The 21966-nt window shown below is 32.3% G+C and overlaps 9 protein-coding genes across 9 annotated transcripts; 5 read left to right on the top strand and 4 right to left on the bottom strand.

Moving 5' to 3' along the window:
- Positions 1–129: 129 nt before the first annotated feature.
- On the top strand, positions 130–3399 carry BX664DRAFT_144337 (uncharacterized protein). The gene is made up of 14 exons (XM_051539870.1): positions 130–532; positions 610–710; positions 782–896; positions 966–1059; positions 1121–1259; positions 1327–1444; positions 1518–1728; positions 1813–1966; positions 2034–2185; positions 2259–2437; positions 2502–2623; positions 2715–2809; positions 2888–3034; positions 3123–3399. The coding sequence occupies exons 1-14, from the start codon at positions 311–313 to the stop codon at positions 3308–3310; spliced, it is 2037 nt and encodes a 678-aa protein (XP_051400752.1). The 5' UTR covers positions 130–310; the 3' UTR covers positions 3311–3399.
- Positions 3400–3491: 92 nt separating this feature from the next.
- Positions 3492–7570, top strand: BX664DRAFT_281218 (putative ATP-dependent RNA helicase DDX11). Its single transcript, XM_051541514.1, has 16 exons — positions 3492–3637; positions 3723–3834; positions 3919–4115; positions 4221–4390; positions 4464–4557; positions 4632–4821; positions 4899–4978; positions 5044–5139; positions 5208–5939; positions 6046–6216; positions 6298–6456; positions 6541–6618; positions 6693–6781; positions 6849–6933; positions 7014–7095; positions 7219–7570. The coding sequence occupies exons 1-16, from the start codon at positions 3515–3517 to the stop codon at positions 7407–7409; spliced, it is 2649 nt and encodes an 882-aa protein (XP_051400751.1). The 5' UTR covers positions 3492–3514; the 3' UTR covers positions 7410–7570.
- Positions 7508–8911, bottom strand: BX664DRAFT_297964 (CrcB-like protein-domain-containing protein). The gene is made up of 3 exons (XM_051542260.1): positions 7976–8911; positions 7836–7864; positions 7508–7756 (listed from the first exon to the last, which is right to left on the bottom strand). Exons 1-3 carry the CDS (start codon positions 8886–8888, stop codon positions 7625–7627), a joined length of 1074 nt encoding a protein of 357 aa, XP_051400750.1. The 5' UTR covers positions 8889–8911; the 3' UTR covers positions 7508–7624.
- Positions 8912–8992: 81 nt separating this feature from the next.
- Positions 8993–9890, top strand: BX664DRAFT_386313 (acyl-CoA N-acyltransferase). The gene is made up of 3 exons (XM_051549316.1): positions 8993–9363; positions 9425–9540; positions 9598–9890. Exons 1-3 carry the CDS (start codon positions 9092–9094, stop codon positions 9810–9812), a joined length of 603 nt encoding a protein of 200 aa, XP_051400749.1. The 5' UTR covers positions 8993–9091; the 3' UTR covers positions 9813–9890.
- A 509-nt stretch (positions 9891–10399) lies between these two features.
- Positions 10400–10975, top strand: BX664DRAFT_239552 (GRIM-19; the record flags this gene model as incomplete). Its single annotated transcript, XM_051540212.1, has 2 exons — positions 10400–10551; positions 10765–10975. Coding segments are annotated over 2 exons (363 nt in total), but the record flags the coding sequence as incomplete, so codon positions are not given.
- Positions 10976–11578: 603 nt separating this feature from the next.
- On the bottom strand, positions 11579–12570 carry BX664DRAFT_263219 (uncharacterized protein; the record flags this gene model as incomplete). The annotated part of the gene is made up of 2 exons (XM_051540760.1): positions 11579–12042; positions 12165–12570. 2 exons carry the CDS (start codon positions 12568–12570, stop codon positions 11579–11581), a joined length of 870 nt encoding a protein of 289 aa, XP_051400747.1.
- A 2314-nt stretch (positions 12571–14884) lies between these two features.
- Positions 14885–17610, bottom strand: BX664DRAFT_334189 (PINIT domain-containing protein). Its single transcript, XM_051545661.1, has 9 exons — positions 17542–17610; positions 17398–17439; positions 17114–17331; positions 16744–16991; positions 16456–16673; positions 16272–16388; positions 16095–16200; positions 15969–16033; positions 14885–15881 (listed from the first exon to the last, which is right to left on the bottom strand). The coding sequence occupies exons 2-9, from the start codon at positions 17410–17412 to the stop codon at positions 14931–14933; spliced, it is 1938 nt and encodes a 645-aa protein (XP_051400746.1). The 5' UTR covers positions 17413–17439; positions 17542–17610; the 3' UTR covers positions 14885–14930.
- A 370-nt stretch (positions 17611–17980) lies between these two features.
- On the top strand, positions 17981–19749 carry BX664DRAFT_359393 (guanine nucleotide binding protein beta subunit 2). The gene is made up of 4 exons (XM_051548084.1): positions 17981–18366; positions 18436–18943; positions 19013–19457; positions 19549–19749. The coding sequence occupies exons 1-4, from the start codon at positions 18255–18257 to the stop codon at positions 19558–19560; spliced, it is 1077 nt and encodes a 358-aa protein (XP_051400745.1). The 5' UTR covers positions 17981–18254; the 3' UTR covers positions 19561–19749.
- Positions 19750–19794: 45 nt separating this feature from the next.
- Positions 19795–21625, bottom strand: BX664DRAFT_334185 (SGF29 tudor-like domain-containing protein). The gene is made up of 9 exons (XM_051545660.1): positions 21419–21625; positions 21255–21330; positions 21103–21170; positions 20936–21023; positions 20819–20843; positions 20640–20728; positions 20515–20559; positions 20281–20428; positions 19795–20086 (listed from the first exon to the last, which is right to left on the bottom strand). Exons 1-9 carry the CDS (start codon positions 21591–21593, stop codon positions 19973–19975), a joined length of 828 nt encoding a protein of 275 aa, XP_051400744.1. The 5' UTR covers positions 21594–21625; the 3' UTR covers positions 19795–19972.
- Between the last annotated feature and the right edge of the window lie 341 nt (positions 21626–21966).

Here is a 21966-nt window from a genome sequence, read left to right as displayed (position 1 = left end):
ACTCATTATATAACAAATATATATATTATATTATATTGAAAGTTACTATTTCTTTTTTTTTTTTTAATAAAAACTAGGCATGTTACAAAGAAACCAAAATTAGATACCAATAGTAATCAACAACAGTTATTTCAAACAAAAGGTGAAGTGGACTGGGTACAACACGTGAATGATACTACTTTTTATGCATTTTCAACGGCATCTGATTGCATCTATATTTACGACTTTGACTCGGTACATCCTGAAACAATAGCTCTACCCCAACAACTCGGTCGCTCATTATCAATTAGTAAACCTACTTGTTTCATCTATGTTGATTTTGGAAATGACCTTGTTACTGAATTGGACCCTGTATTTGCTGATCACTTTGGCATTAACTGGTATGACTAGAAAAAAAAATTATAAAATACGAATATTGATTCTTTTTCTTTTTAGGCAAAATGGTGTTTTTCTTGGTTTTGAAAATGGATGTATCTTCTTTGTACCATGTCGTGATGTATTGAATGATACAGCAATGATATTACAACTACAGGTAAGGTTATTGTATATATCTAAGTGTATATATATTTATTAATTTTTCTTTTTCTATTTTTGGTCAATAAATTTTAGTTTGAATCCATCGCTGGTATCCATGCTTGTCATCTTACTTCTACTACTAATGTTGCTACTGCTGATTATATTAGAGCCAAGGATACGCTCATAGTTGCTGGGTAAGTTATATCAAAAGAAAAAAAAAAAGGCTTTAATATTTTCTTTGATACTAATATGGTTATAAATTTAGGTCGAAAGGTACAATTCAAATTTATATCAAGACAGCTTTAGAAGATGCTCGACAGATTATTCTGTTTAAAGAGTTCACATTACCTTCATCAGTGATAAGTATATCGTTTATTAAGGTAAGTGCCTACATGTGGTTCTTGATGTTACTCTTTTATTAATCCGTACCTTTTTTTTTTCTTCTTTAGGGAACATGCTCAGCACTAGTTTTTTGTACAAATAACTCTTTATACAAGGTGAACTTTACTCAAACAATAACCAAAGGTCCACCAAAAAAACAAGGTATGAAAACAAAAAAATAGAATGAATTGGATATTATATTGATGTTGAATTATGAGCGTAGATGTCACAATGGATCTTATCCTTCTTCAATCCCCAAACGATATATACCAACTACAATCTGTCAAGCAACACCAGAACATCCTTACCTATCAAGCTATATCCAAAAATGGAAATTTATCTAGTGTGCAAGTTGATTTCGAGTAAGTAACACTGCATCAACATTCAAAATAAAGTATTACTGACACTTAGTCTTGTTTTATGCCTTAGTTCTTCCCCAATCACAATCACTCGCAGCTCCGATGAGTTGAAAAAAGCTATTGAAAACACGTTAACTGAATTATCTCAAATGGAAACAAATCAAAATATCTTGGATGCATATCACGAGGTAACCAAAATAAGTCACATATGTACATATATGCAATAGAGACGTAATATTCACTGTTTTTTTTTCTATTTAGCAAATCAATCAACAATTGATGTTGATGAATAAGACTCTATATACTTTACAGAATTCGAATTTGAAAAAGAAAAAAAATCATGGCAGTTGTGAAGATTTTGATTTGGATATCCAGCCTTTGGTAAGGTCTGCCCCTTTTACAGGTCATCAACAACTCTTCCTTCGTGTACAGATACGAACAAAATTACTTTTAAATTGGACTAGTTGGCAATGTAAGTTTTCCTCCTTTTTTCATAATCATCACCGTCATATGAGTGACTCAGTACTGGATTTAATATCATTTATTTATCCTATAGTGAACATCGATATATGTCATCAACCTACTCTTATGGAAGAATCCAACGCGCAATCTTCTGGTACATCTGAATATAGTCTTGGAAAATCATTCTATATACCTCTTGATACAATGGAAAACGAGGAAGATAATGTGGGCGGTATCATACAAATATGGTAATGTAGATGACATAACATGATTTTTATAATGGATACTAAATCAGTGCGTCTGTTTACTCTCTAGGGAACGTGATATAGAATTGGATGCCCGTCATTGTATTCTACCATTGAACGTAAATACAAGTCTGACTATGAACATGGGATCACTTGAAAAATTGGATGAAGATGAAAATGTACCATTCCTGGAATATCTTCCATCAAGTAGCAATGCCACTAGTAAGTCAACCAAAAAAAAAAAAAAAAAAGGTCGATCAATAAATTAACCTACTTTTCCTTTTTGAATATATAGATAGTGGTATTACTTTCCATGTATCCTTTACGACATTAGATCATTTACATTTTGCAACGCCACTTTCAAGTTTTAGACTGAAAAAATTGAAGCAAAGTAGTATTAAGGATGTAACAAAATACATGCAATCGAAGTTGAAGGAATCAAGATCAGGCAATTTATATGTACTGAATGATAAAGTAGGAAAATATATTAAGATGTTATGACGCTGTAATTGATATTATTATTCTTCTCATTCTTTAGATCCCACTAGACACAATTTACCTAGAACATTCAACTGTGCAATTACGTTTCGTGACACCAGAAAATAACGATGACTTGTACAGATCAATACTGATGACATTACTTTCTGAAGGAAAATCAAGGTATAGTTGTGATAAACCATCCTTTCTTTTTTAAATATAAGCAAGCAGCAAACAATTATTAATCACGTTTTTTTTTATCTCTCTTTTTTAGAGAAGATATTTGCAGAATCATAGACAATGCTGAGAGCGCCTATTTCACCTTAGCGACACATCCCACTTACCCTGTTGCTATCACACTCTCCAAAGGTAGGATGAAAGAAAAGAAAATGACAAGAGTTCTAACTGATACTATTCTTCTTTTTTTTTTGTATATTTTTTTAATAGTCCCTGGTCCAATCAAAGAGGATTTGTATGTTATTATCCAGATACAATGTATCAACCCGCTTGTTTTGGTCCAGATAGAGGCATCTCTATTATCAAGATTGCAACCATATATTCTAGAAGAAAAGGATGATGAACTTCAAAAGCAACGTAAGTGAATGAAGACGAAAAGCAATGTTATTCAATGCTAACGATGATTTTTTTTTTTATTTATGTGATGATTGAAATGATCTTCTAGATACAACATCTTCTTATCAAATCCAACAACAACTTGATGATAAATTGGCATCACTGCAAACACTTTATCGAAAACAGTATCAAACAGGTAGCCAGACTAGACTTATGGAGGAACTACAAGCTACTTTGGATATATCACGACAACTGCAAAACGACACATGGTTACCGATTCACAATTTTAGTATATAGTTTTATGTTTTCTTCTCATTCTCAATGGAAATTTTTACTTCATATGTATATTTAATAAACTGTTTGTATTTTTATTGTATGTAAATCCCATAAAATAAAAGCGGGATATCAAATCATCCACTAGAACAAAAGAAGAAATAAGGGCGCGTCTGAAAGTCAACCGTGTTTCTTTTTTTTTTTTCTCGTTCTCTTTTGCTTCTCGCCATGTCGAATGATAACTTCGGGTTTCCTTATGAACCTTATGATATTCAGAAAGACTTTATGAAGGCCTTGTATGATGTTCTGTCTGAAAGCAAGATCGGGATATTTGAAAGTCCAACGGGAACGGTAACTGTTAAAAAAAAACCTCTTCCTTATGGCTAGGAATATGTTACTGAAAACCCATTTTATTCGTTGACTTTATTTTCTTTAGGGAAAATCTCTTAGTTTGATCTGTGGTTCCTTACAATGGCTGACTGATCATGCTGATCAGTTATTGGATACAACAACTGAAATGACTACTTGTACAACGACATCACAAAAAGGCAAGTAATATCTATTCCAATGGACATAAATAATTGATTGCCAAACTAACTTGCATTCTTTGTTTTCATTTTTAATACATTTAGACGACGACAACGAACCAGATTGGCTTCGATCATTTGTAGTGGAAGATAAGAAGCAACACCAGCATCAACGACAACTGGAGAAGAAGCAAGATCTACAACGACGTATTGATCATGTCCGCTTGTACGAAAAAACGGCATCGTTATATCAAAGAAAAACAGAATTGGATAATTCTTTCATTCAGAAAAAATTTAAAAAGGTATCTAGAAAAAAGAATCCAGGCATATCAATATACTTTTTGTTGTTGGAAAAAAAGATGGATCCAATCTAAAACCCTGACCTCTCCTATCTTTTCCATTATTAGTCAAAGAGTAGCAACAGCAGCGACGATAACGACGACAAATATCTCTTGGATGATTATGATAGTGAGGATGATGAATTTGGTGGTAGTAGAAATGGACAACGACGCAAAACGTTTCCCGTGGGTTCTTCAAACAGTAATTTATCAAAAGAAGTACTTAATCTGCTTGCAAGGTAACGTCGTATGACCAAAATCAAAAAAGAATACTTGAATATTGATGATACATGTTTATGTATTAAAATTTAGTTTAAATGAAAAGAGTCTAGACGCATCTGAACAAAAGGAATTGGCAAATGGATTGAATGGTGCGAACGATGAAGATGACTTTGAACAACGCAAGGTAAAAAGGAAATGATTGTCGAATAAGGTGGGATAAAGAAAAAAGAATATACACTGATCACCATTCTGATATAGATATTTTATGCTTCACGAACACACTCGCAACTATCTCAGTTCATTCATGAAATTGGTAAGACAAAATACGCTGAACATATATGGATTGTCGCTCTTGGATCTCGAAAAAATCTTTGCATCAATGAAAAGGTACGATCACTCGGTGGAGTACACAGGATTAACGAGGCTTGTCTGGATCTTCAGAAGAAAGGTAATAAAAAAAATGATAACGTTTTTGATTGATGTCATTAATTGAACATTTCTTTTTTTTTCCATTACTTTTTATAGGTACGGAATCCGAAAGGTGTTCTTACTTACCATTAATGAAAGAAAAGGGTCAATGGCAATCATTTCAGGAACATGCATTGGTAATGGAATAGATGAAAGAATAAAAGGCGAGCAGAGGATTCATAATTTTTTCTTAAAATTGTAGGCTCAAGTGCAAGATATTGAAGACCTGTGCAAGAAAGGCAAAGAGCTTCATATCTGCCCATACTATGGCACTCGACAAACGACAAAACCAGCGCAGGTAAATCAATCATTATGGCATAATATCAAAGTAATAGGAAGGAACTTATTCATTTTATTTATCTATAGCTTGTGGTTTTACCTTATCAACATTTACTCCATGCAAATACCCGCGAAAGTCTTGGTATCTCTCTCAAAGGCAATATTATTATCATTGACGAAGCACACAACCTTATGGAGACCATCTCATCAATACATACGGTTACAATCAGTCTTAGCCAACTTTTACTGGCGTTATCACAGATAAGAATGTACATCGAAAAATACTTGTCTCGATTACTCGGCAAAAACACCATATATATCAAACAAATGATCACCATTCTGAAAGCATTTGTCAAGGTTTTAGAAAGTAAAGACAAGAAGGATACCGTTTTGACAGTAAACGATTTTGTACACCTCACTGGCATTGATCATTTTAACCTCTTCAAACTACAAAAGTATTTGGAATCAAGTCAACTAGCAAAGAAATTGAATGGATTTTATGATAAGGTACGCGAACAGCAACAAGAACTTTACCAAAAACAACTTGTTTCCAATCCCAAGGCTATACTACCACCTCTTCTGGCTCAAAAAACTTCATCATCATCAATACCTACTCTTCATCAAGTGGAATCGTTTATGATGTGTCTTACTCACCCAGATAATGATGGTCGTATCGTGATTACTTTTGGTACTAGTGGTAATGATTCTTCTTCTACCGAACCGCAAATCAAGTATATGTTATTAAATCCAGCTGATGTCTTCAAACCTATTGTGGATGAAGCGAGAAGTATCATTTTGGCAGGTGGTACTATGGAGCCGGTAGGTTCAAAAAAAAAAAAAAAAAAAAAGAAGGAAAAAGAATATAGCATTGATACACTGACTATGATGATATACTTCTTATATATGTACTGTGTTATTGGTGAAGGTCTCCGACTTTACAAGAGGATTATTCCCATCTATACCTGTGGACAAAATTCATCACTTCTCATGTGGACATATTATTCCATCCGACAACTTGTTAACTATGACTATCGATCAAGGACCTACTGGCAAATCAATGCTATTCAATTATGCAAATCGTGAAGACACTCAATTGGTAATGATTCCCGTTGCAACTATGAATGAATTGGAGATAATCAAAGTATGCTAATTAATTTTTCCATGTTTTGTTCTATAGATTGATGAAGTTGGAAGATGTTTGGTGAATCTTTGTAATGTTGTACCTGATGGATTGGTATGTTTTTTTGCTAGTTTCACTTATCTTGATACTGTATACCGAAGATGGAATACAGTTGAAAGTGGCAATATTCTGGAAAGATTGAACAAAAAGAAGAAGGTAGATAAATTCCCTAAATCAAAATAATCATATACTAATACTTTCATTTTCTCTCTCTCTCTTTCATTATTGACTTTATATTAGGTTTTCAAAGAACCTCGGGAAAGCAACAAGGTGGATTCAACTTTACGCGATTACTCTTTGCATATAGAATCACAGACGGTAAAATACAATAAATAAGAAAAAAAAATCGAATAGATCATATTTTCAGGATCTAATCATTGGTCTATCTTTAGGCTCGAAATCAAACCACTGGTGCCATCCTTTTATCTGTCGTCAATGGAAAAATGTCAGAAGGAATCAACTTTTCTGATCGTCTTGGCCGGTAAATTAATAGTGAATGATAAAACAAATTATATTCTATCATAATTGAAAACTCTTTTTTTTTCCAGTTGTGTAGTGATGGTTGGATTACCTTTTCCGAACCGATTCTCTGTAGAATTGAATGAAAAGATCAAATATGCCGATAGTCATGTGGTAAAGATTGACTGAAAGAAAAAAAAAATTTACTTTCTTGAAAGACTCATACCATCTTTTATTTATTTGTGATAATGTAGCCATCCAATGGGGAGAAATCTAACAATATGGGTCAAGAATATTATGAAAATCTCTGTATGCGTGGAGTCAATCAATCCATTGGTAAAGAAATATCTATCGATCTTCAAGTTTATTTTCATCTCATATATTGATTTTTCTCTCCTTTTTTTTTTTTTTTTTTTTTTTTTTTTTTTTTTTTTTTTTTTTTTTTTTTTTTTTTTGTAGGGCGGGCCATTCGTCACAAGGGGGATTATGCTTCTATTGTGTTACTGGACAAAAGATATGCTTCTCCTCGGATATCAAAGAAATTACCTGGATGGATTGGAGGCAGTATAGAACATTGCGACAATTTTGGCAAAGCAATGGGGAAAACAGCTAGATTTTTTAATGAAAAAAAGAAAAGTACAATAGTTTAGTATGTAGATATTTTGTATTATAGAACCTTATATATCCTTCAAGTCCTATTGAATATCAATTGATATGTTTGTCAATATGCTCATCATTCCGATCACACATCATCCCATCATCATCATCATCATCATCATCATACATTTATTAATAAATTATAAGATTATATCTATCTAGTAAACTATCTACAAAAGTGGTATCAGTAGGAAGGGAATTTTATTAGTTAACAAGTAGGATTGACACCGTGAGTCCAAATATAACATCCAAACACAAGGAACATGAGACATTGACCTAGAACAATGGATGTTGCACCATAGATGTAGGATTGTCGATTAGGTAAAATAGTCAGTTCAACCTATTTCGTCACAAAAAAAAAAGTAATGAATAAGAGATGGTCGAAGCGTTGAAGATTGCATATGAAGGAGGAAACTTACCACAAAGGTAGAAATGGTTGTCAAACAGCCTAATAACAATCATAGACGAAGAAGAGAAAAAAAAAATCATCATATAGTCAACATCATTGTTCTATCTTTTTTTTTATTTTTATTTTTTTTTTTTTATTTTTTATTTTTACCACATAGTCCATCCGCTAAAGCACCAAGAACAAAACAAGAAATGGATGTCATAGGAATGCCAGAACGTAACAAGGAAAGAACAGCCAGAAAAAGGGTACCCAAAAGATTGGCAGAGAATGTGCCAACATAGAAATCCAACCGAACAGCATTGTAAAAAGAGAGATACCAACGCATCAAGGCACCCACTGGTGCGAATACACAAGTCAATGCTAATTGTTTTCCTGACATTGGTGCAAAGATAGCCGCTAATACTACACCAAGCCAACATAGTCCACCCAAGGTGATGATCAGGTAATCCCGGCCATCAAGTCGATCAGAAGAGAAACCACAAGAGACGATATGAGGAGCAGGCGTCTTATCTATTGTTTCCTGTGTGTTATGTAGTGATGAGAAAAGATGTTCCAACCAGATACCGATATGATGACCAAACTGATAACCAGTGAAAGACATAGCAAGCGTGACCAGCAATTGAGAGATGGCATCCAGAATGTTCTTTCCACGTGTATGATCGGCTCCAGCTGTATTAGCAAATGCTTCAAAGATCGCTAGTTGCCAAGAAGAGAAAGTGGTGATGGAGCCACAGAGCCCGGAAGACAATGCTGCTTGTATTGGATGATAAAGAAAGAAGAGATAATGTTTGTGAATAGTGACTATGCCCATAATAACACAACCAAGCCATTGCGCATATATGAGAGGGAATACGGGAGCGCCATTGTATGTTTCCAATTGTTGAAGACCAACTCGGATCAAAGCACCTGCAATGGCAAATGGAATGATGAGAAACCCAATCACCAGTTTCTTTTCATAGACGGTAAATGTTGTTGATCGTCGTAATAAATCGTCATTTTGTTGTATACTTTTTCTATATTCTCTATTTTCTGCTTGTCGTGCTTCTTCAGCTCGTTCTTCCATATTTATGTGTGTGTGCAAGAGAAATAAAAGTTTGAAGAGGAAAAGAAAAGCAAATTATTGCTTCTCCGACATAAAAGGGTTTTTTTTTTTTTTTTTTTTTTTTTTTTTTACTTTTCTTTTCTGGCTCACTCTTATTTTTCTTTCCTTCTCTTCCTTATTAAACACGTATACACACACTTTCTCTTTCTCTTTTCATTCTGATCATGTCCCAAAAAGTTAATCCTTTGGAATTATACACCATTCGTGAAGCCACGGAAGCCGATCTACCTCAAATACTAGACATTTACAATGAAAGAGTCCTCAATTCAACTTCTTTATTCGTATACGATCCTGTCACTCTCGAAAACCGTCAAACTTGGCTCAAGGATTGTCAAGCCAAAGGATACCCTGTGATTGTGGCTGTAGAAAAGGAAACCAATACTGTGATTGCTTATTCTTCCTTGGGACAATATCGACCTCACCCTGCTTATGTATTGTAAGTATATAAATATAGAAGGGATCAACCTTATGTTTTTTTTTTTTTTTATTATATCTAGGACAGCAGAAATCTCCATCTATATTAATATAAATCATCATCGCCGTGGACTCGGTCGTATCCTTTTAGAAGAAATGATTGCTATCGCCGAAAAAATGAAATTACGCAGTTTGATTGGTAAGCTACAAAAAAAAAAAAAAGATCAACGTGAATCTCATTTTCTTATCTTTACAGCTAGTATCACATCCGAAAATTCACCTTCTATTCAACTCTTTGGACGTTATCAATTCAAACAAGCAGGTCAGTTCCATGATGTTGGTTACAAATTTGGTCGATTCTTAGATGTCACCTTCCTTGAACGTATTTTGGAATCAACAGTGGTGGAATTCACTGGTGCTGCTTCCTTTACTCATTTCCCTTGGGGTCAATATCGTTATGGATTAGAATAGATTTCCTCTCTTTCTCCTATCTATATAGCATGTACTTTATATATATATTTAATAAATCCATCACCTTTTTTTTTTTTTTTTGTAAAATGTATATACGGTTGTGTTTATTGTCCATCGTATATCTCTTTACTGGATTCAATCTTCCAATATTTATATAATGATTTGTTGTAACAGCTTCTAATGATCTACATGCTTATGTGATTTACAAAAATAACTTATGATACTGATAGATAATGAAGAAAGAGGCAGTTATCATACGTCAACCTCGAGACAATAAATCACTCCTACATTCAGCCATACTGGACATTCATTCTATCCGTTTATCTTCGATCAATCACCAGTCATAAAATCGTTAAAAACTATCAGGATCATCTCTTCAATAAAGCAAGAACGATGATTGCCTTTTATAGGGCAATTCTTTTTTTTTTTTATTTTTCAAATACAGCACATACTGGGTTTTCCTTGATTGTAAGAGACGTCACTTGTTTTTTTTTTGGAGGAATCCAACACTGGGTTTTTTTTTATTTTTCTTTTTCTTTTTTTTTTTTTTTTATCCATCATATATAACAATGTCCCAACGAGGCGGTCAAGACCTTCCCCCCAGTGGAGGCTATGCTGAAGTCAAATACCGTCGTTATTTACCTAAGCGTGGTCCTTCTGGTGCTGTTATCTTTGCCGGTATCACTGCCATCTGTACCTATGGTTTTTACAAGGTAGCTCAAGGCAATCTTGAAAAAAAGTAAGCAAAAGAAAAAAAGGGAATACAATATAGACGTTTTATTACAACAAACAACAACAATGAAATGCAACAACAGCTTTAGTAATAACAACAACGAACATCATGATATTACCATCAACACTCAACATGAATGATATAGATAACGCGCACGGGACGAGACAAGAAGAACATTATTCATTCTATTTTTCTTTTTTTTTTTTTTTTATTATTTAGGGAACTTGCTCGTGAAAATCTTTGGTCTCGCATTCATCTAGTACCATTGTTGACAGCCGAAGCCGATCGTGATCTTTATCGTCGTACGGAAGCTGCCAAGGCTCGTGAATCCGATATTATGAAGAATGTGGAAGGTTGGAAGGTTGGTGAATCCGTTTACAACAATCCCAAATATTACAATGCTCCTTCTTATGTCATTGTACCTGAACAACAATAATTTAGAATAGAAACATTCCCTCTTCGTCTTCTTTTTATATTTATATTTATTACATACGCATTTTTTTTATCCCACCACTGATAGTCCTTTTGTTTTTTTTTTTTTTTTGACTCCTTCTCCTCTGTTTATTGTTTACTCTTCTCTCTTTCTCTCTTTTTTTTACCATCCAATAAAAGAAAACATACATCCAATACAATATAGACTCTTTTTTTTTTTTTTTTTTTTTTTTGAAAACAGATGGCCCGTGGTTAGATGCATGACATACTGAAATTGATTTATCAATAAAGCGATGATGGTTGACTTTCAACGACGTAGATGGATGATGATGGATAATGGTGTAGTGGATGATGGGTGATGATAGATAAATAGTATGATGGTAATAGCGGATGATCTGTAATCAGGATAATGGTTGATGATATATAACGATGGAGTATAAATAGCTCGAATTGAAGGTTTTCACATATGATTATTTGAAGATCAACACATATTCCGGGAAGTAAAAATTCGTTTATTTCAAAAAGTACATCGTACATATATAAATACATAAAAAAAAAAAAAACGAATAAATAGGTCAATATATAACAAAGTAATAATAATCTAGATAAGGATAGAAAGAGTAACTAAAGCTACAACAAAGATCCAAGAGATAGGAGACTTGAAAGAGAGCTCAGCACCACTGTTGCTCAGTTCGACTTGATTACCAACACTAAATTGAATATTCTTAAAGTAGGTATAGGTATCAACAGGGGATGCATAAGAAGGATCGCCACCACCAAAGAATGTACTGAAGAAGAGTGATGATACGGCTATTGCATTGGAAGTACGATATTGAAGTTGTTGTTGATTCACTACAATATTACCATCTTGCCAGACCGTCAGGATACCATTCGAACTTGAAGCATTATTGATCTTGACATAGATTTCCATGGTTGTCCATTTATTTTGAGTAAATTGGATTACCCCTCTAGAAAAGGATGTACCATATTGATCATTGCACATCACTCCTGTTTGTTTACATACATCACCAGTATTGGGTATATAGGCATAAGCTTCACCAGCACCTTTAAATAAAAAATAAAAAAAAAATAAAAATAAAAATAAAAAAAAATAAAAATAAAAATAAAAAAATGCTTAGTTCCAACTAGACATTGTTAATATACACTAAATCTTTTTTTTTTATTACCGTTTTGCCGCCACATCAATCTGACTGAAAAACAGTTAGAACCATCAGCAGCATTACCACCACTACAACCAGAACCGGGGACACCGCCGAAAACACCAGGTAACTTGCCACCTTGAACCCACTGGAAAGAATTATCAAAGGCCAAATCATATCGAACCAAGACACTGTCATAAGATTTGTTACCAAAAGGTGCTGAGAAGAATTCTGTACCGCCCTGACTACCTTGATTACTTCTAGTACCTGATGGTGCATAGGACCCCATACCATAAACCACACGCATCACTTGAGTACTGTTATTATTAATAGGATCATTGACAAATGAGACATCTTGACTAGCATAGAATTGATTCGAGGCTCTGTTCCATCCTTGGGTGATAAATGAAGATGCTGTACTGCCTGTATCCATGGTCGTATTAGGGAATGGATAAGCCCAGGTTTGTGTCAAACCTAATGATTGTGCTCTTGATGATAAACTGGTTACTTGAGCTTGAATGGAGTTGTAACTGATGAAATAGACTAGTACACTATATAACCATATCATTCGCCTACAGTAATAATTCATTGTAGAGATTAAAGAAAAGGGGGAAGATAGTAAAGAGAAAAAAAAAAAAAAAGAAAAAGAAAAAGGAGGAGAAAAAAGAGCGGGATTCATTTTTTTTTCTTTTTTAGATACTTTTTCTTTTTTTTTTTTTTGTGTTAGCGCAATGACCTTTTGTGTGACAAAATTGACAATGTATTTTTTTTTTTCCCAATCAGCTGTACTATTGAATCCAATATACATATTTTAGCATATGTGATTTGATCTTAATGTTGAATAGATAAACTTTGTGATGCTTTTTCAAGACCTGAAATCGAATAACTCATAACATTCATTGGCCACACTAGTATTCGAAGTCCGTGATTTTTTTTTCTATATCCCTTTTTTCCCTTTTTTTCTTTTTTTTCTTTTCTTTCTCTTGTTTTCTGTACCTTGTAGCTTTAGTTTGGTAGTTATAACTTTGTTTAATAAAACTTTTTTATTATTTTACTCCAATCACGTCTTTTTAACCAACTACCAAGTGATGCAACCAATTACTAAGGTGATACAACTGACTAGTCTTTTTTTTTTTTAAAAAAAAAAAGTCTTCCATCATTTTATCATAAGACATACAAGGTAAGTGACAAAAGGGGGAATTTATATTTCGTTATTTACTGGTTTTTTCCATGTGAAGCGTGGTTTATTTTTTCTTTTTATCCTTAGACAATATATATCATAGTGAATAAAGATATCTGTATATATTATTTGAAATATTTATAATGAAGGAAGAGGGAAGAAGCAGGAACCAATATGTATTTCTGTTAAGCATAGGAACGACAAAACAACAGAGAATAAAACTTGAAACCGAAGAGTTTATTCATGTGGATAAAGAGAATAAATATAGGTAATAGTGATAGATATAAGAAACTGAATGGTAAAATAGAAGACTTGTTTCATGATCAATAGTTGTAAATAGTTTTTTATTATAATTTTTGATTCAATAAAAAAAAATATGATATATAGATATCTTCATTTATAATTTTTATAATGGTTGACATATATAGTTGCACAAGTATCTCATTTGGTTAGTGAGAGAGAGTGGTATGGAAGAAAAAAAACAAATATAATTGAAAGAAGATAGTAATAATAAGACAATGATACGAATAAAACAAAGGTTGTGTGGGGAAACTAAATAAAAGTATCACCTAATAAGTATTCTTGATCCATTACTTGTTGTTGTAATTTATTTTGAGTTTTTTATGCATCCATTTCGCGACTTGAGCAACTTGAGTTTTTTTCCGTGTACCAAAGAATAACGGTCCAGTCGCTCGATGTCGTGATCGATAACTACTGCTTTCACTGTACGGCACACCCTACAGATGATAATATATATAAAAAAAAAGATCAGCTTGTGTGTTGCTTCTATTTTTCCTTACCGCAAGAATTCCAGGACATCGTCTGGATCGTTTGACAGACCAGCATATGAGATCACGCAAAGTCGCACCTTTTTAGATCATTTGTTGAGCCGTATCGTTCTATCCCTTTGATTATATTTTCGTTTGCTTGTTTCGGTGAAGATTCGCGTTTGCAGGATTTTTTTTTTTTTTTTGGATGATGATGTATTCGCTGAGGCATAGATTACTTCATAAAAGCACCTATTCTACAGTTTCGTGATCATACAAGTGCTGAATAGGCTACTTTTTTTCTCGCTGCTGCTGTGTCCAAAGTTCGTTGTCTTTCCGATGTTGTCAGTAAGCGACACCATGTAGACGTGGCTATTTCTTGTACCTTCATGATGTCAAGACAATAATAATAATAATAAAAAAAAGATATAAATATTATGATAAGGATAGACAGGGTTGAATATATATATATATATATATATGCTTACGTATACGTAAGTCAATGTAATGACTAGATGTTGACCAAGGATAACAGGTAATTCCTTATTAGCTTAAAAATAAACGAATGTATTTATAAACAAATGTATTTTTATTCTACAAACTAAAAGAAAAGATAACTATCAAGGTTAGATAGAGAAGAAGATAGAGAGACAAAAAGAAGAAGAAGAAAAAAGAGAGAGAAGGTGAGGAAATACGAAGGGGATTTGGATCTGAGTCAGAATTGCATGATCATTCATAATCAGTGATAAAATTGACATACTCTAGAATCACTAGTCTATCCAAATACGGAAATCAAGATGGATCACTTTTTTATTTTGAAGATTTGTATAATAAGTAGGGCGTTTATTATTTGTGTAAAAAGGATTTCATTAATGAATTCGAAGTAAATGATGAAGGATCTGATGATGATTGAGAAGGAGGGGCAGTAGAGGGTAATGGTGGTAAAACTAAACTATTTGGACTATAATCACTAGGAGTCAAAGGGGAAGTAAACATATTCTGACTAGATGATGGAGGATGTTGTGGTGTTTGTTTGCCTAAAGATGATAATGGTATTCGTATATAATTTCTTGGTGGATCTGGTAAAGAATTCAATCCATTTGTTGTATTTGGTGAAGATGGACTTGTCACAGTTGTTACTGATTGTTGATAGGGTGATATAGATGCCATATTACGTCCTTCATCTCCAATCAGAGTGTTGTCGCTATAATCACTACTGCCATTGTGGTTGTTGTTGCTGCTGATATTATTTTTGTTAACTTCATCTTCGTCATCACTATCGAGAGTAAGATCAATCACCTGGTTTTGTTTAGGAGGAGGTATGGTTGGACGTTGTATTGTGATTTTTTGTCGTTTTGCTAAGGGTATATCATCGCTATCATTCTCTTCTCCTATATCCGTGTCGTCGTCCAATATCGTCACAGAATCCACTGAGGTTGTTGCATCTTTACTGTCATCGATTTCCTTTTTTACTTGTGTATTGTTGTTGGTATGAATATTTGAACGGTCATTGTTGCCATCGTCAGTATCGGATTCATCATTATCTTGTCCTATCACTTTGATTTTTCCACCTTCTTCTATTCGTATAGATTCCACATTGTTAGACACCGAATTCAGTATATCTCGAAAGTATTCATCGACACCTATTTCCTCCCAAGATTCCATTTTTCTATTACAAACTGGACAAGACCATGTGGGCGTTTGTTCATTCATCAATAAAAATGTAGTGGCATCAAAGCATTGTAAATGATGACAGTATATCGATCGTGAGGGTGTCTGAATTCTTGTAAAACCAAGCTAAGATTAAAAAAAAAAAAAAAAAGAAAAATTATTTATTTATTGTCTTTATTTATTTATTTATTTATTTTTTTTTTGTGAACTTACAGGACATTTTGTGGAAATAGTTTCTGATTCTAATACAATATCTGTATCTTCTTGACGTTTTTGTACTATCAAAAATAAAATCATAAATAAAATTTCAATGAATCACTATTTTTATTCTATACTTACATCTCTCTAATGTTTCTTTCTTTGATATCACTTTTGAGTTTTTCAAACCATTGACAATGTCCGGTATAGTTCTTCGTTTCACCAATTCAATCGTTCCAACATATGACTAACATAATAATAATGAATATTTCTAAACAAAAACTTGTCTTTTTTTTTTTTTTTTTTTTTTTTTTTTACCTTGACTGTATTCGCATAAACAAGTTCTACCATATTTTTTCTTCCAAACAAATGACAATAAGGAGTGATATCGGGAGGATTTACTGTACCAGGTTTATTCTTCATGCCTCTGAGAGTCTATTCAAAAAAAAAAAAAAAGTATTATTTCATTTAAATGTAAATAATGAAGTAGTATAGTACTTACACTTCCAGCAATAGTATGTTCCGTATTTACTTTCATTTCACATATTGGAGGAAATTCCATTTCATTGTGTCGACCTTGGTTTTGTTCATCATATCCAGAGCAAAAAAATCGAATTTGATATAAACCTCTGTTACTATTCTTTTGATGATGGAAAAATTGTTGTTGTTCAGCTGTCAAACTAAAAGAGAAAACCTTGCTTGATCGAGTATTCAGATTCCCTATATAGATAGTATAGAATCAATATTCCTTCTTTTTTTTTCCACTTATTTCACATATATTAAAACTTACTTGTACATAGTTTCGGAGAGACTAAACGAGATTCCAATGTAAAAAATGGACTTGACTTGTATTGAACATTGATATGATCTATTATAGGTCTTGGATGTGATAATGGTGATTGTTGAGGTTGAGTGGTCATTATACTTGAAGGTGATGACCTTGGAATTGTTGCTGGTGGCGGCCTAATTTGATTATATACAAGAGGAGTAGCAGTTGCATTTCTTTTGATAAAATTGTCTTCTCGTATAAAAGTAGAACTATAAAAAAAAAAAAAAGAGATAGATTCGTTAGAAGAGTATTCCTATATTAATCTTATATTATTGTTATTCTTATTATTTATAAAATAAAAAAAAAAAAGAAATAAAAAGTTTTTACTTACAGTCCAATTTGTCTATTGATAGCATCTACTAATACATCCAAGGATTGTACCTTCCTATTCTGTGACCAAGCTTGAGCTTCATTAACAATATTTTCGATAAGATTGGATTTCCGTCCTGAACGATGCATTCTGAGATAAAGCCTTTTATTGAGTTGATTGATGATTTCTTTGATCTCAGGGACAACCAAGGAAGAAAGGGTAGCTGTCAGAGCTGTACGCTATTTTCAATAAAATGAAGTAAATATATGTTCTATTATTATTATTATAATAAAGTATATATTTACCTGTTCAGAATCCATAACTCAAGATAGAGTAGAAATAATAAACTATTGGGAAGGGGGTTTTTTTTAATGGATTCAATAAAATATAATAATAAATAAAAACAACAACTAACTAAATATGAATATCTAGTTTTTTATATAACTTACTTTTGATAGGTACAACAACAAGTTGAGAAGAGAATGGAAAGAAAAAAAAGAATAGAAAAAAAAAAAAAAAGGTTTTTTGATACAAAACGACTTTGATTGGGTCGAATGTATCAAAAGAAGCCATACATTTCAAATACCGTCCAAAGTTTGGTTTGTGTGACTCTCGTACAGAACTGATTAGCATCAATGCAAAAAAAGATAGTATCAAAAAGTCAAAGTGTTTATATAGTAAAATAGTAAATATGATTATAATAATAATAATAATAATAATAGAAGAAAAAGTATTATTTATATTATAATATAATTATATATTATTATTTTATTTTTATTTTTTTTTCTTTTCAAGTATGAAACTTTTCCATTATGCTATTCTGATCTTTAAATATATAATATATGTGTGTGTGGACGCGGTTGTTTTCGTAAGAAAAATTTCCTTTTTATTTTTTCCTCTTTTCTTTCACTTTTTTATTACATTTTGATAAGGTTTTTTTTTGACTCTCCTTGACAATATATACATTGGGGTTCAGTTCTCTATACAACCTTAAATAAAACATTATATAATAATTCTGTCTTCTTTTTTTTTTTTATCCATTTTATCCTCCCCTACCTCTTCTTCTCTTTCCACCCTCTTTTTATTTTTTTATTTTTTTTATTATATTATTATTTATTATCTTTTTCTTTTTTTGTTGTATATATAACATATATATAATACCATGAGCCGAAACAGCGACAATATTGCCGATCGTATTGCTGCAGCTAGACAAGAAGCTGAAAGACTCAAAGAAAGAATTAAACAAAAGAAAGAAGCTTTAGCCGATACGACATGTAATTAATATCTTTTTTTATATATTAATGATATTAACTATTTTTTATTTTATTTATTTATTTTATTAGTGGCTCAAAAAGCACAACAAGTGGAAAGTATACCTAGATTAACAACAAAAGTACGACGTACATTGAAAGGACATTTAGCCAAGATTTATGCCATGAACTGGGCTAATGATAAACGACATTTAGTTTCAGCTTCACAAGACGGAAAACTTTTGGTATGGGATGCTTATACAACAAACAAAATATTTGCCATTGCTTTACGGTCTTCTTGGGTCATGACTTGCTCTTATTCTCCTTCTGGAAACTTTGTGGCTTCTGGTGGTCTCGATAATATATGTTCTATCTTTCGACTCAACAGTTCCAGCAATTATCAATACCAAATATCAAACAATATCGATGTATCCAAACCTGCAAGGGAATTGATTGCTCATGCTGGTTATCTCAGTTGTTGTCGTTTTCTTAGTGATAGCCAAATATTGACTTCTAGTGGGGATACAACTTGTATATTATGGGATATTGATGCAAATACCAAATTGAAAGAATTTGTTGATCATACAGGGGATGTGATGAGGTAAAAGTTATTCATTCAAAAAGTTTATTCTTTTTCTCATCTTTTTTTTTTTTTTTTTTATATACTTAGTTTATCAGTTTCACCAAATCCAAATATATTTGTATCAGGTGCTTGTGATGCTACAGCCAAGGTATGGGATATACGAGAAGGTAAATGTGTACAAACGTTTAGTGGTCATGAATCCGACGTCAATGCTGTTCAATTCTTTCCGAACGGTAATGCAGTGGGAACAGGCTCGGATGATGCTAGTTGCCGATTATTCGATTTGCGGGCGGATCGTGAACTCAATATATTTGCCAATGAACAAATCTTTTGTGGAATTACTTCGGTGGCTTTCTCTATTTCAGGTCGACTCTTATTTGGTGGTTATGATGATTATCAATGTCATGTGTGGGATACCCTCAAGGCCGAAAGAGTAGGTATATTACGTGCTCATGAAAACCGTGTCTCTTGTTTAGGTGTTTCTGCTGATGGAAAGGCTCTTTGCAGTGGTAGTTGGGATGGTTTCCTCAAGGTTAGTAGTTATCATCATCATTTAAAGAAAAATTAACATACTTACTTTCTTATTCTTTCTTTTTTTTTTTTTTTTTTTTTTTTTTTTTTAGATATGGGCATGATGATCTCACCCACACACGCATACACACATACGCGCGCACACATACATACACATACACATACATATATATACTTCCTTCCTTTTTACCACCTTTCTCTCTCTTTTTTTTTTTCTAAAAAAAAAAAGAAAGCACCAATTCCCTACCCACATTACCATTACAATATAGTTTTATGCATAAATCTCTTATTACCCTACTATAGTAGTTTTTTTTTTTTTTCTTTCAATTTGTAATAAATAAAATCTTCATATTTTTGATTTATTCCTTGTTTTATTTGGATGATCTTGAATGATAAAGAAAAAAAAAAGAATTGTTGAGCTAAACTAAGAAGATAACAAAATAGATAAAGAAATAATTATTGATTTATATACATGGATCAGCGACCAGCGACTTGAAAAGGTGTGTTTGGGTTATTCTATTTGGATATCTTGGGCATTTCTAACACACGTTCTGGATTGGCATATTTCACTTCATTGTTGTCATCTTCAAATTGAACCTTGTACATCCCTATAGCGTTGTTATCTTTGTTCTATATAATAGAGGATCATAAGTCATTTAATATCACCTTTTCTTTTTCTCTTATAGACACGCACATCTACATACATCAACATACATCCACACATACAGCACACACACACACACAAATATATATATATATGTACATATGTTTACACATGAACCCATCACACCCTACTTTTTCATTTAATAAATGACAACTCTTACCTTGCTTGGAGGAGACATCACAATGGCCTTGTAAAAACATGTTGTTCCAGGATATAAAGCTAAAACATGACGACCAGGAGGAAATTCAGGTCGATGTTCAATAGCATCAGGAATAGGAATCACTTGACGAGAAGGAAGCATGTAACGTCTACAATATATATATATATATATATATATATATAAAGATGAGCAAAATTATAAAAAAAAAAACAACAACAATAATAATCAACTTACTGAGTTTGCCCAAATTCATCATGATCGACATCTTCAACATGGTATCTGACACAATAAACATTATGAAAAGGAGAGAGAATAAGTGAACTATAAATCAAGGGAAAGTATTTTAAAAAAAAATTTACTTGTTTTTGTCAGGATGGAATTGAAGTACAGTAGCTAATATCCATTCTTCATTTCTTGAATCCTTTTGAGTTGGTTGTCGTGCAGCAACCTAAGATCAAAGTAAAAAAAAAATAATCAATTAATCAATATCCATATCATCAAGTAATACCAAAAGAGAGAGAGAGAAACAGTGACCTACTGATGTGCCTGGTGGTAAAATATGTCTATTTTATTCAGGACAAAGAAAAGGCAAGGAAATCAGTGATAAAAAGAAAAAAAAATTCAAATTCATTCATGCATTTAAATAATGACTTACGTTTTCACTTTTTTACTTGGTGTTGATCCATTGACTATCGATTTATCTTCAGTTTCATTTCTTCGTTTCTTCCGTTTACCATCAATCACTATCAATATATAATAATAATATATCAATCAATGATCTTTCATTTTTTTTCTTTGCTTTTTTTTTTTTTGTTTTATTACCATTGTATTCCGATGCATCTCGAAGTGCGATAAGGACTGATACCTTTTCTATAATATCATTGATTGTTCTATTTTATCATAATAATGATAATAATAATAATAAAATGTTATATGATCGCATATACATTTTTTTTTACTTCGTTTTAATTTACTTTATTTCACTTGATGATAATGTTATTCCATTTCTATAATGATCCTTTAGTCGTTGATGAATTGCAGTAGGAATAGCTAATATAAAATAATATATATTTATTAGTAAGTAATATATATATATATATATATATATATATATATATATATGATTTACTTTTCTTACAGTTTTCTATATAACCAGAAGTATGAACTTTGTTGATATTGGTAATAACATCACCAGCTTCTTTTTGAATGCCTTCTAGTTTGACCAAAGAAGTACAAATTTCTTTCCATAGACTTAATTCTTCATTTGTTTCTTCTAAAGATGCAGAACGTGAAGTACGAGATTTCCTATCCATAGAATAGTAAAGAATGTCAATAGTATAAAAAGAAAAAGAAGTGTGTGAAGAATAGAAAGTTTCGAAAGGCGCACCCAAAAAAGAAAATGATTGGTGGAGAGAAAGTGAAGAAGAAAGAGGTACGAGCGGCAAAAGTTTACCGCGAAAAAGAAAAAGACCGGGGGTTGCAAGTAAATATTAATGTTCGGAACATAAAAATGATGAATGGAAAGAAAGCATAAACCATTCTTAAGCTTCGAAGTTTACAATTAGAACCTAAATAAAGCATCAATGTTGTGTTACCTACTATTTCTGTCAATTGAATAAACAACTATTCTATATTTATTCTATCATCATAGTAAAAGGATGATAATGATAGTCAATGATTAAATCA

This window comes from Halteromyces radiatus (assembly GCF_025201355.1).
Source record: "Halteromyces radiatus strain CBS 162.75 chromosome Unknown BX664scaffold_4, whole genome shotgun sequence".
NCBI classification, from domain to species: domain Eukaryota; kingdom Fungi; phylum Mucoromycota; class Mucoromycetes; order Mucorales; family Cunninghamellaceae; genus Halteromyces; species Halteromyces radiatus.
Note: the sequence above shows the minus strand (reverse complement) of the source record. Positions and strands in the feature narration are given on the sequence as shown.

Excerpts from the sequence above, each read along its gene's own strand:
- BX664DRAFT_281218 (XM_051541514.1), top strand. The coding sequence starts at position 3,515 with ATGTCGAATGATAACTTCGGGTTTCCTTATGAACCTTATGATATTCAG. Across the intron at positions 5,940-6,045 it reads CAGGTGGTACTATGGAGCCG|GTCTCCGACTTTACAAGAGG; the intron begins GTAGGTTCAAAA and ends TTATTGGTGAAG. Across the intron at positions 6,217-6,297 it reads ATCGTGAAGACACTCAATTG|ATTGATGAAGTTGGAAGATG; the intron begins GTAATGATTCCC and ends TTTGTTCTATAG.
- BX664DRAFT_359393 (XM_051548084.1), top strand. The coding sequence starts at position 18,255 with ATGAGCCGAAACAGCGACAATATTGCCGATCGTATTGCTGCAGCTAGA. Across the intron at positions 18,367-18,435 it reads AGCTTTAGCCGATACGACAT|TGGCTCAAAAAGCACAACAA; the intron begins GTAATTAATATC and ends TTATTTTATTAG. Across the intron at positions 18,944-19,012 it reads CATACAGGGGATGTGATGAG|TTTATCAGTTTCACCAAATC; the intron begins GTAAAAGTTATT and ends TTATATACTTAG.
- BX664DRAFT_334189 (XM_051545661.1), bottom strand. Across the intron at positions 16,992-17,113 it reads ATCAATAGACAAATTGGACT|TTCTACTTTTATACGAGAAG; the intron begins GTAAGTAAAAAC and ends TTTTTTTTATAG. Across the intron at positions 15,882-15,968 it reads CTATTTCCACAAAATGTCCT|CTTGGTTTTACAAGAATTCA; the intron begins GTAAGTTCACAA and ends TTTTAATCTTAG.
- BX664DRAFT_297964 (XM_051542260.1), bottom strand. The coding sequence starts at position 8,888 with ATGGAAGAACGAGCTGAAGAAGCACGACAAGCAGAAAATAGAGAATAT. Across the intron at positions 7,865-7,975 it reads TTTAGCGGATGGACTATGTG|GCTGTTTGACAACCATTTCT; the intron begins GTAAAAATAAAA and ends GATTGTTATTAG. Across the intron at positions 7,757-7,835 it reads CAACCATTTCTACCTTTGTG|GTTGAACTGACTATTTTACC; the intron begins GTAAGTTTCCTC and ends GTGACGAAATAG.
- BX664DRAFT_144337 (XM_051539870.1), top strand. The coding sequence starts at position 311 with ATGTTGATTTTGGAAATGACCTTGTTACTGAATTGGACCCTGTATTTG. Across the intron at positions 897-965 it reads TAAGTATATCGTTTATTAAG|GGAACATGCTCAGCACTAGT; the intron begins GTAAGTGCCTAC and ends TTTCTTCTTTAG. Across the intron at positions 1,260-1,326 it reads AGTGTGCAAGTTGATTTCGA|TTCTTCCCCAATCACAATCA; the intron begins GTAAGTAACACT and ends TTTATGCCTTAG.
- BX664DRAFT_386313 (XM_051549316.1), top strand. The coding sequence starts at position 9,092 with ATGTCCCAAAAAGTTAATCCTTTGGAATTATACACCATTCGTGAAGCC. Across the intron at positions 9,364-9,424 it reads CCTCACCCTGCTTATGTATT|GACAGCAGAAATCTCCATCT; the intron begins GTAAGTATATAA and ends TATTATATCTAG. Across the intron at positions 9,541-9,597 it reads GAAATTACGCAGTTTGATTG|CTAGTATCACATCCGAAAAT; the intron begins GTAAGCTACAAA and ends TTATCTTTACAG.
- BX664DRAFT_334185 (XM_051545660.1), bottom strand. The coding sequence starts at position 21,593 with ATGGATAGGAAATCTCGTACTTCACGTTCTGCATCTTTAGAAGAAACA. Across the intron at positions 21,171-21,254 it reads TTATCATCAAGTGAAATAAA|AACAATCAATGATATTATAG; the intron begins GTAAATTAAAAC and ends ATGATAAAATAG. Across the intron at positions 20,087-20,280 it reads TGATGTCTCCTCCAAGCAAG|AACAAAGATAACAACGCTAT; the intron begins GTAAGAGTTGTC and ends TCTATTATATAG.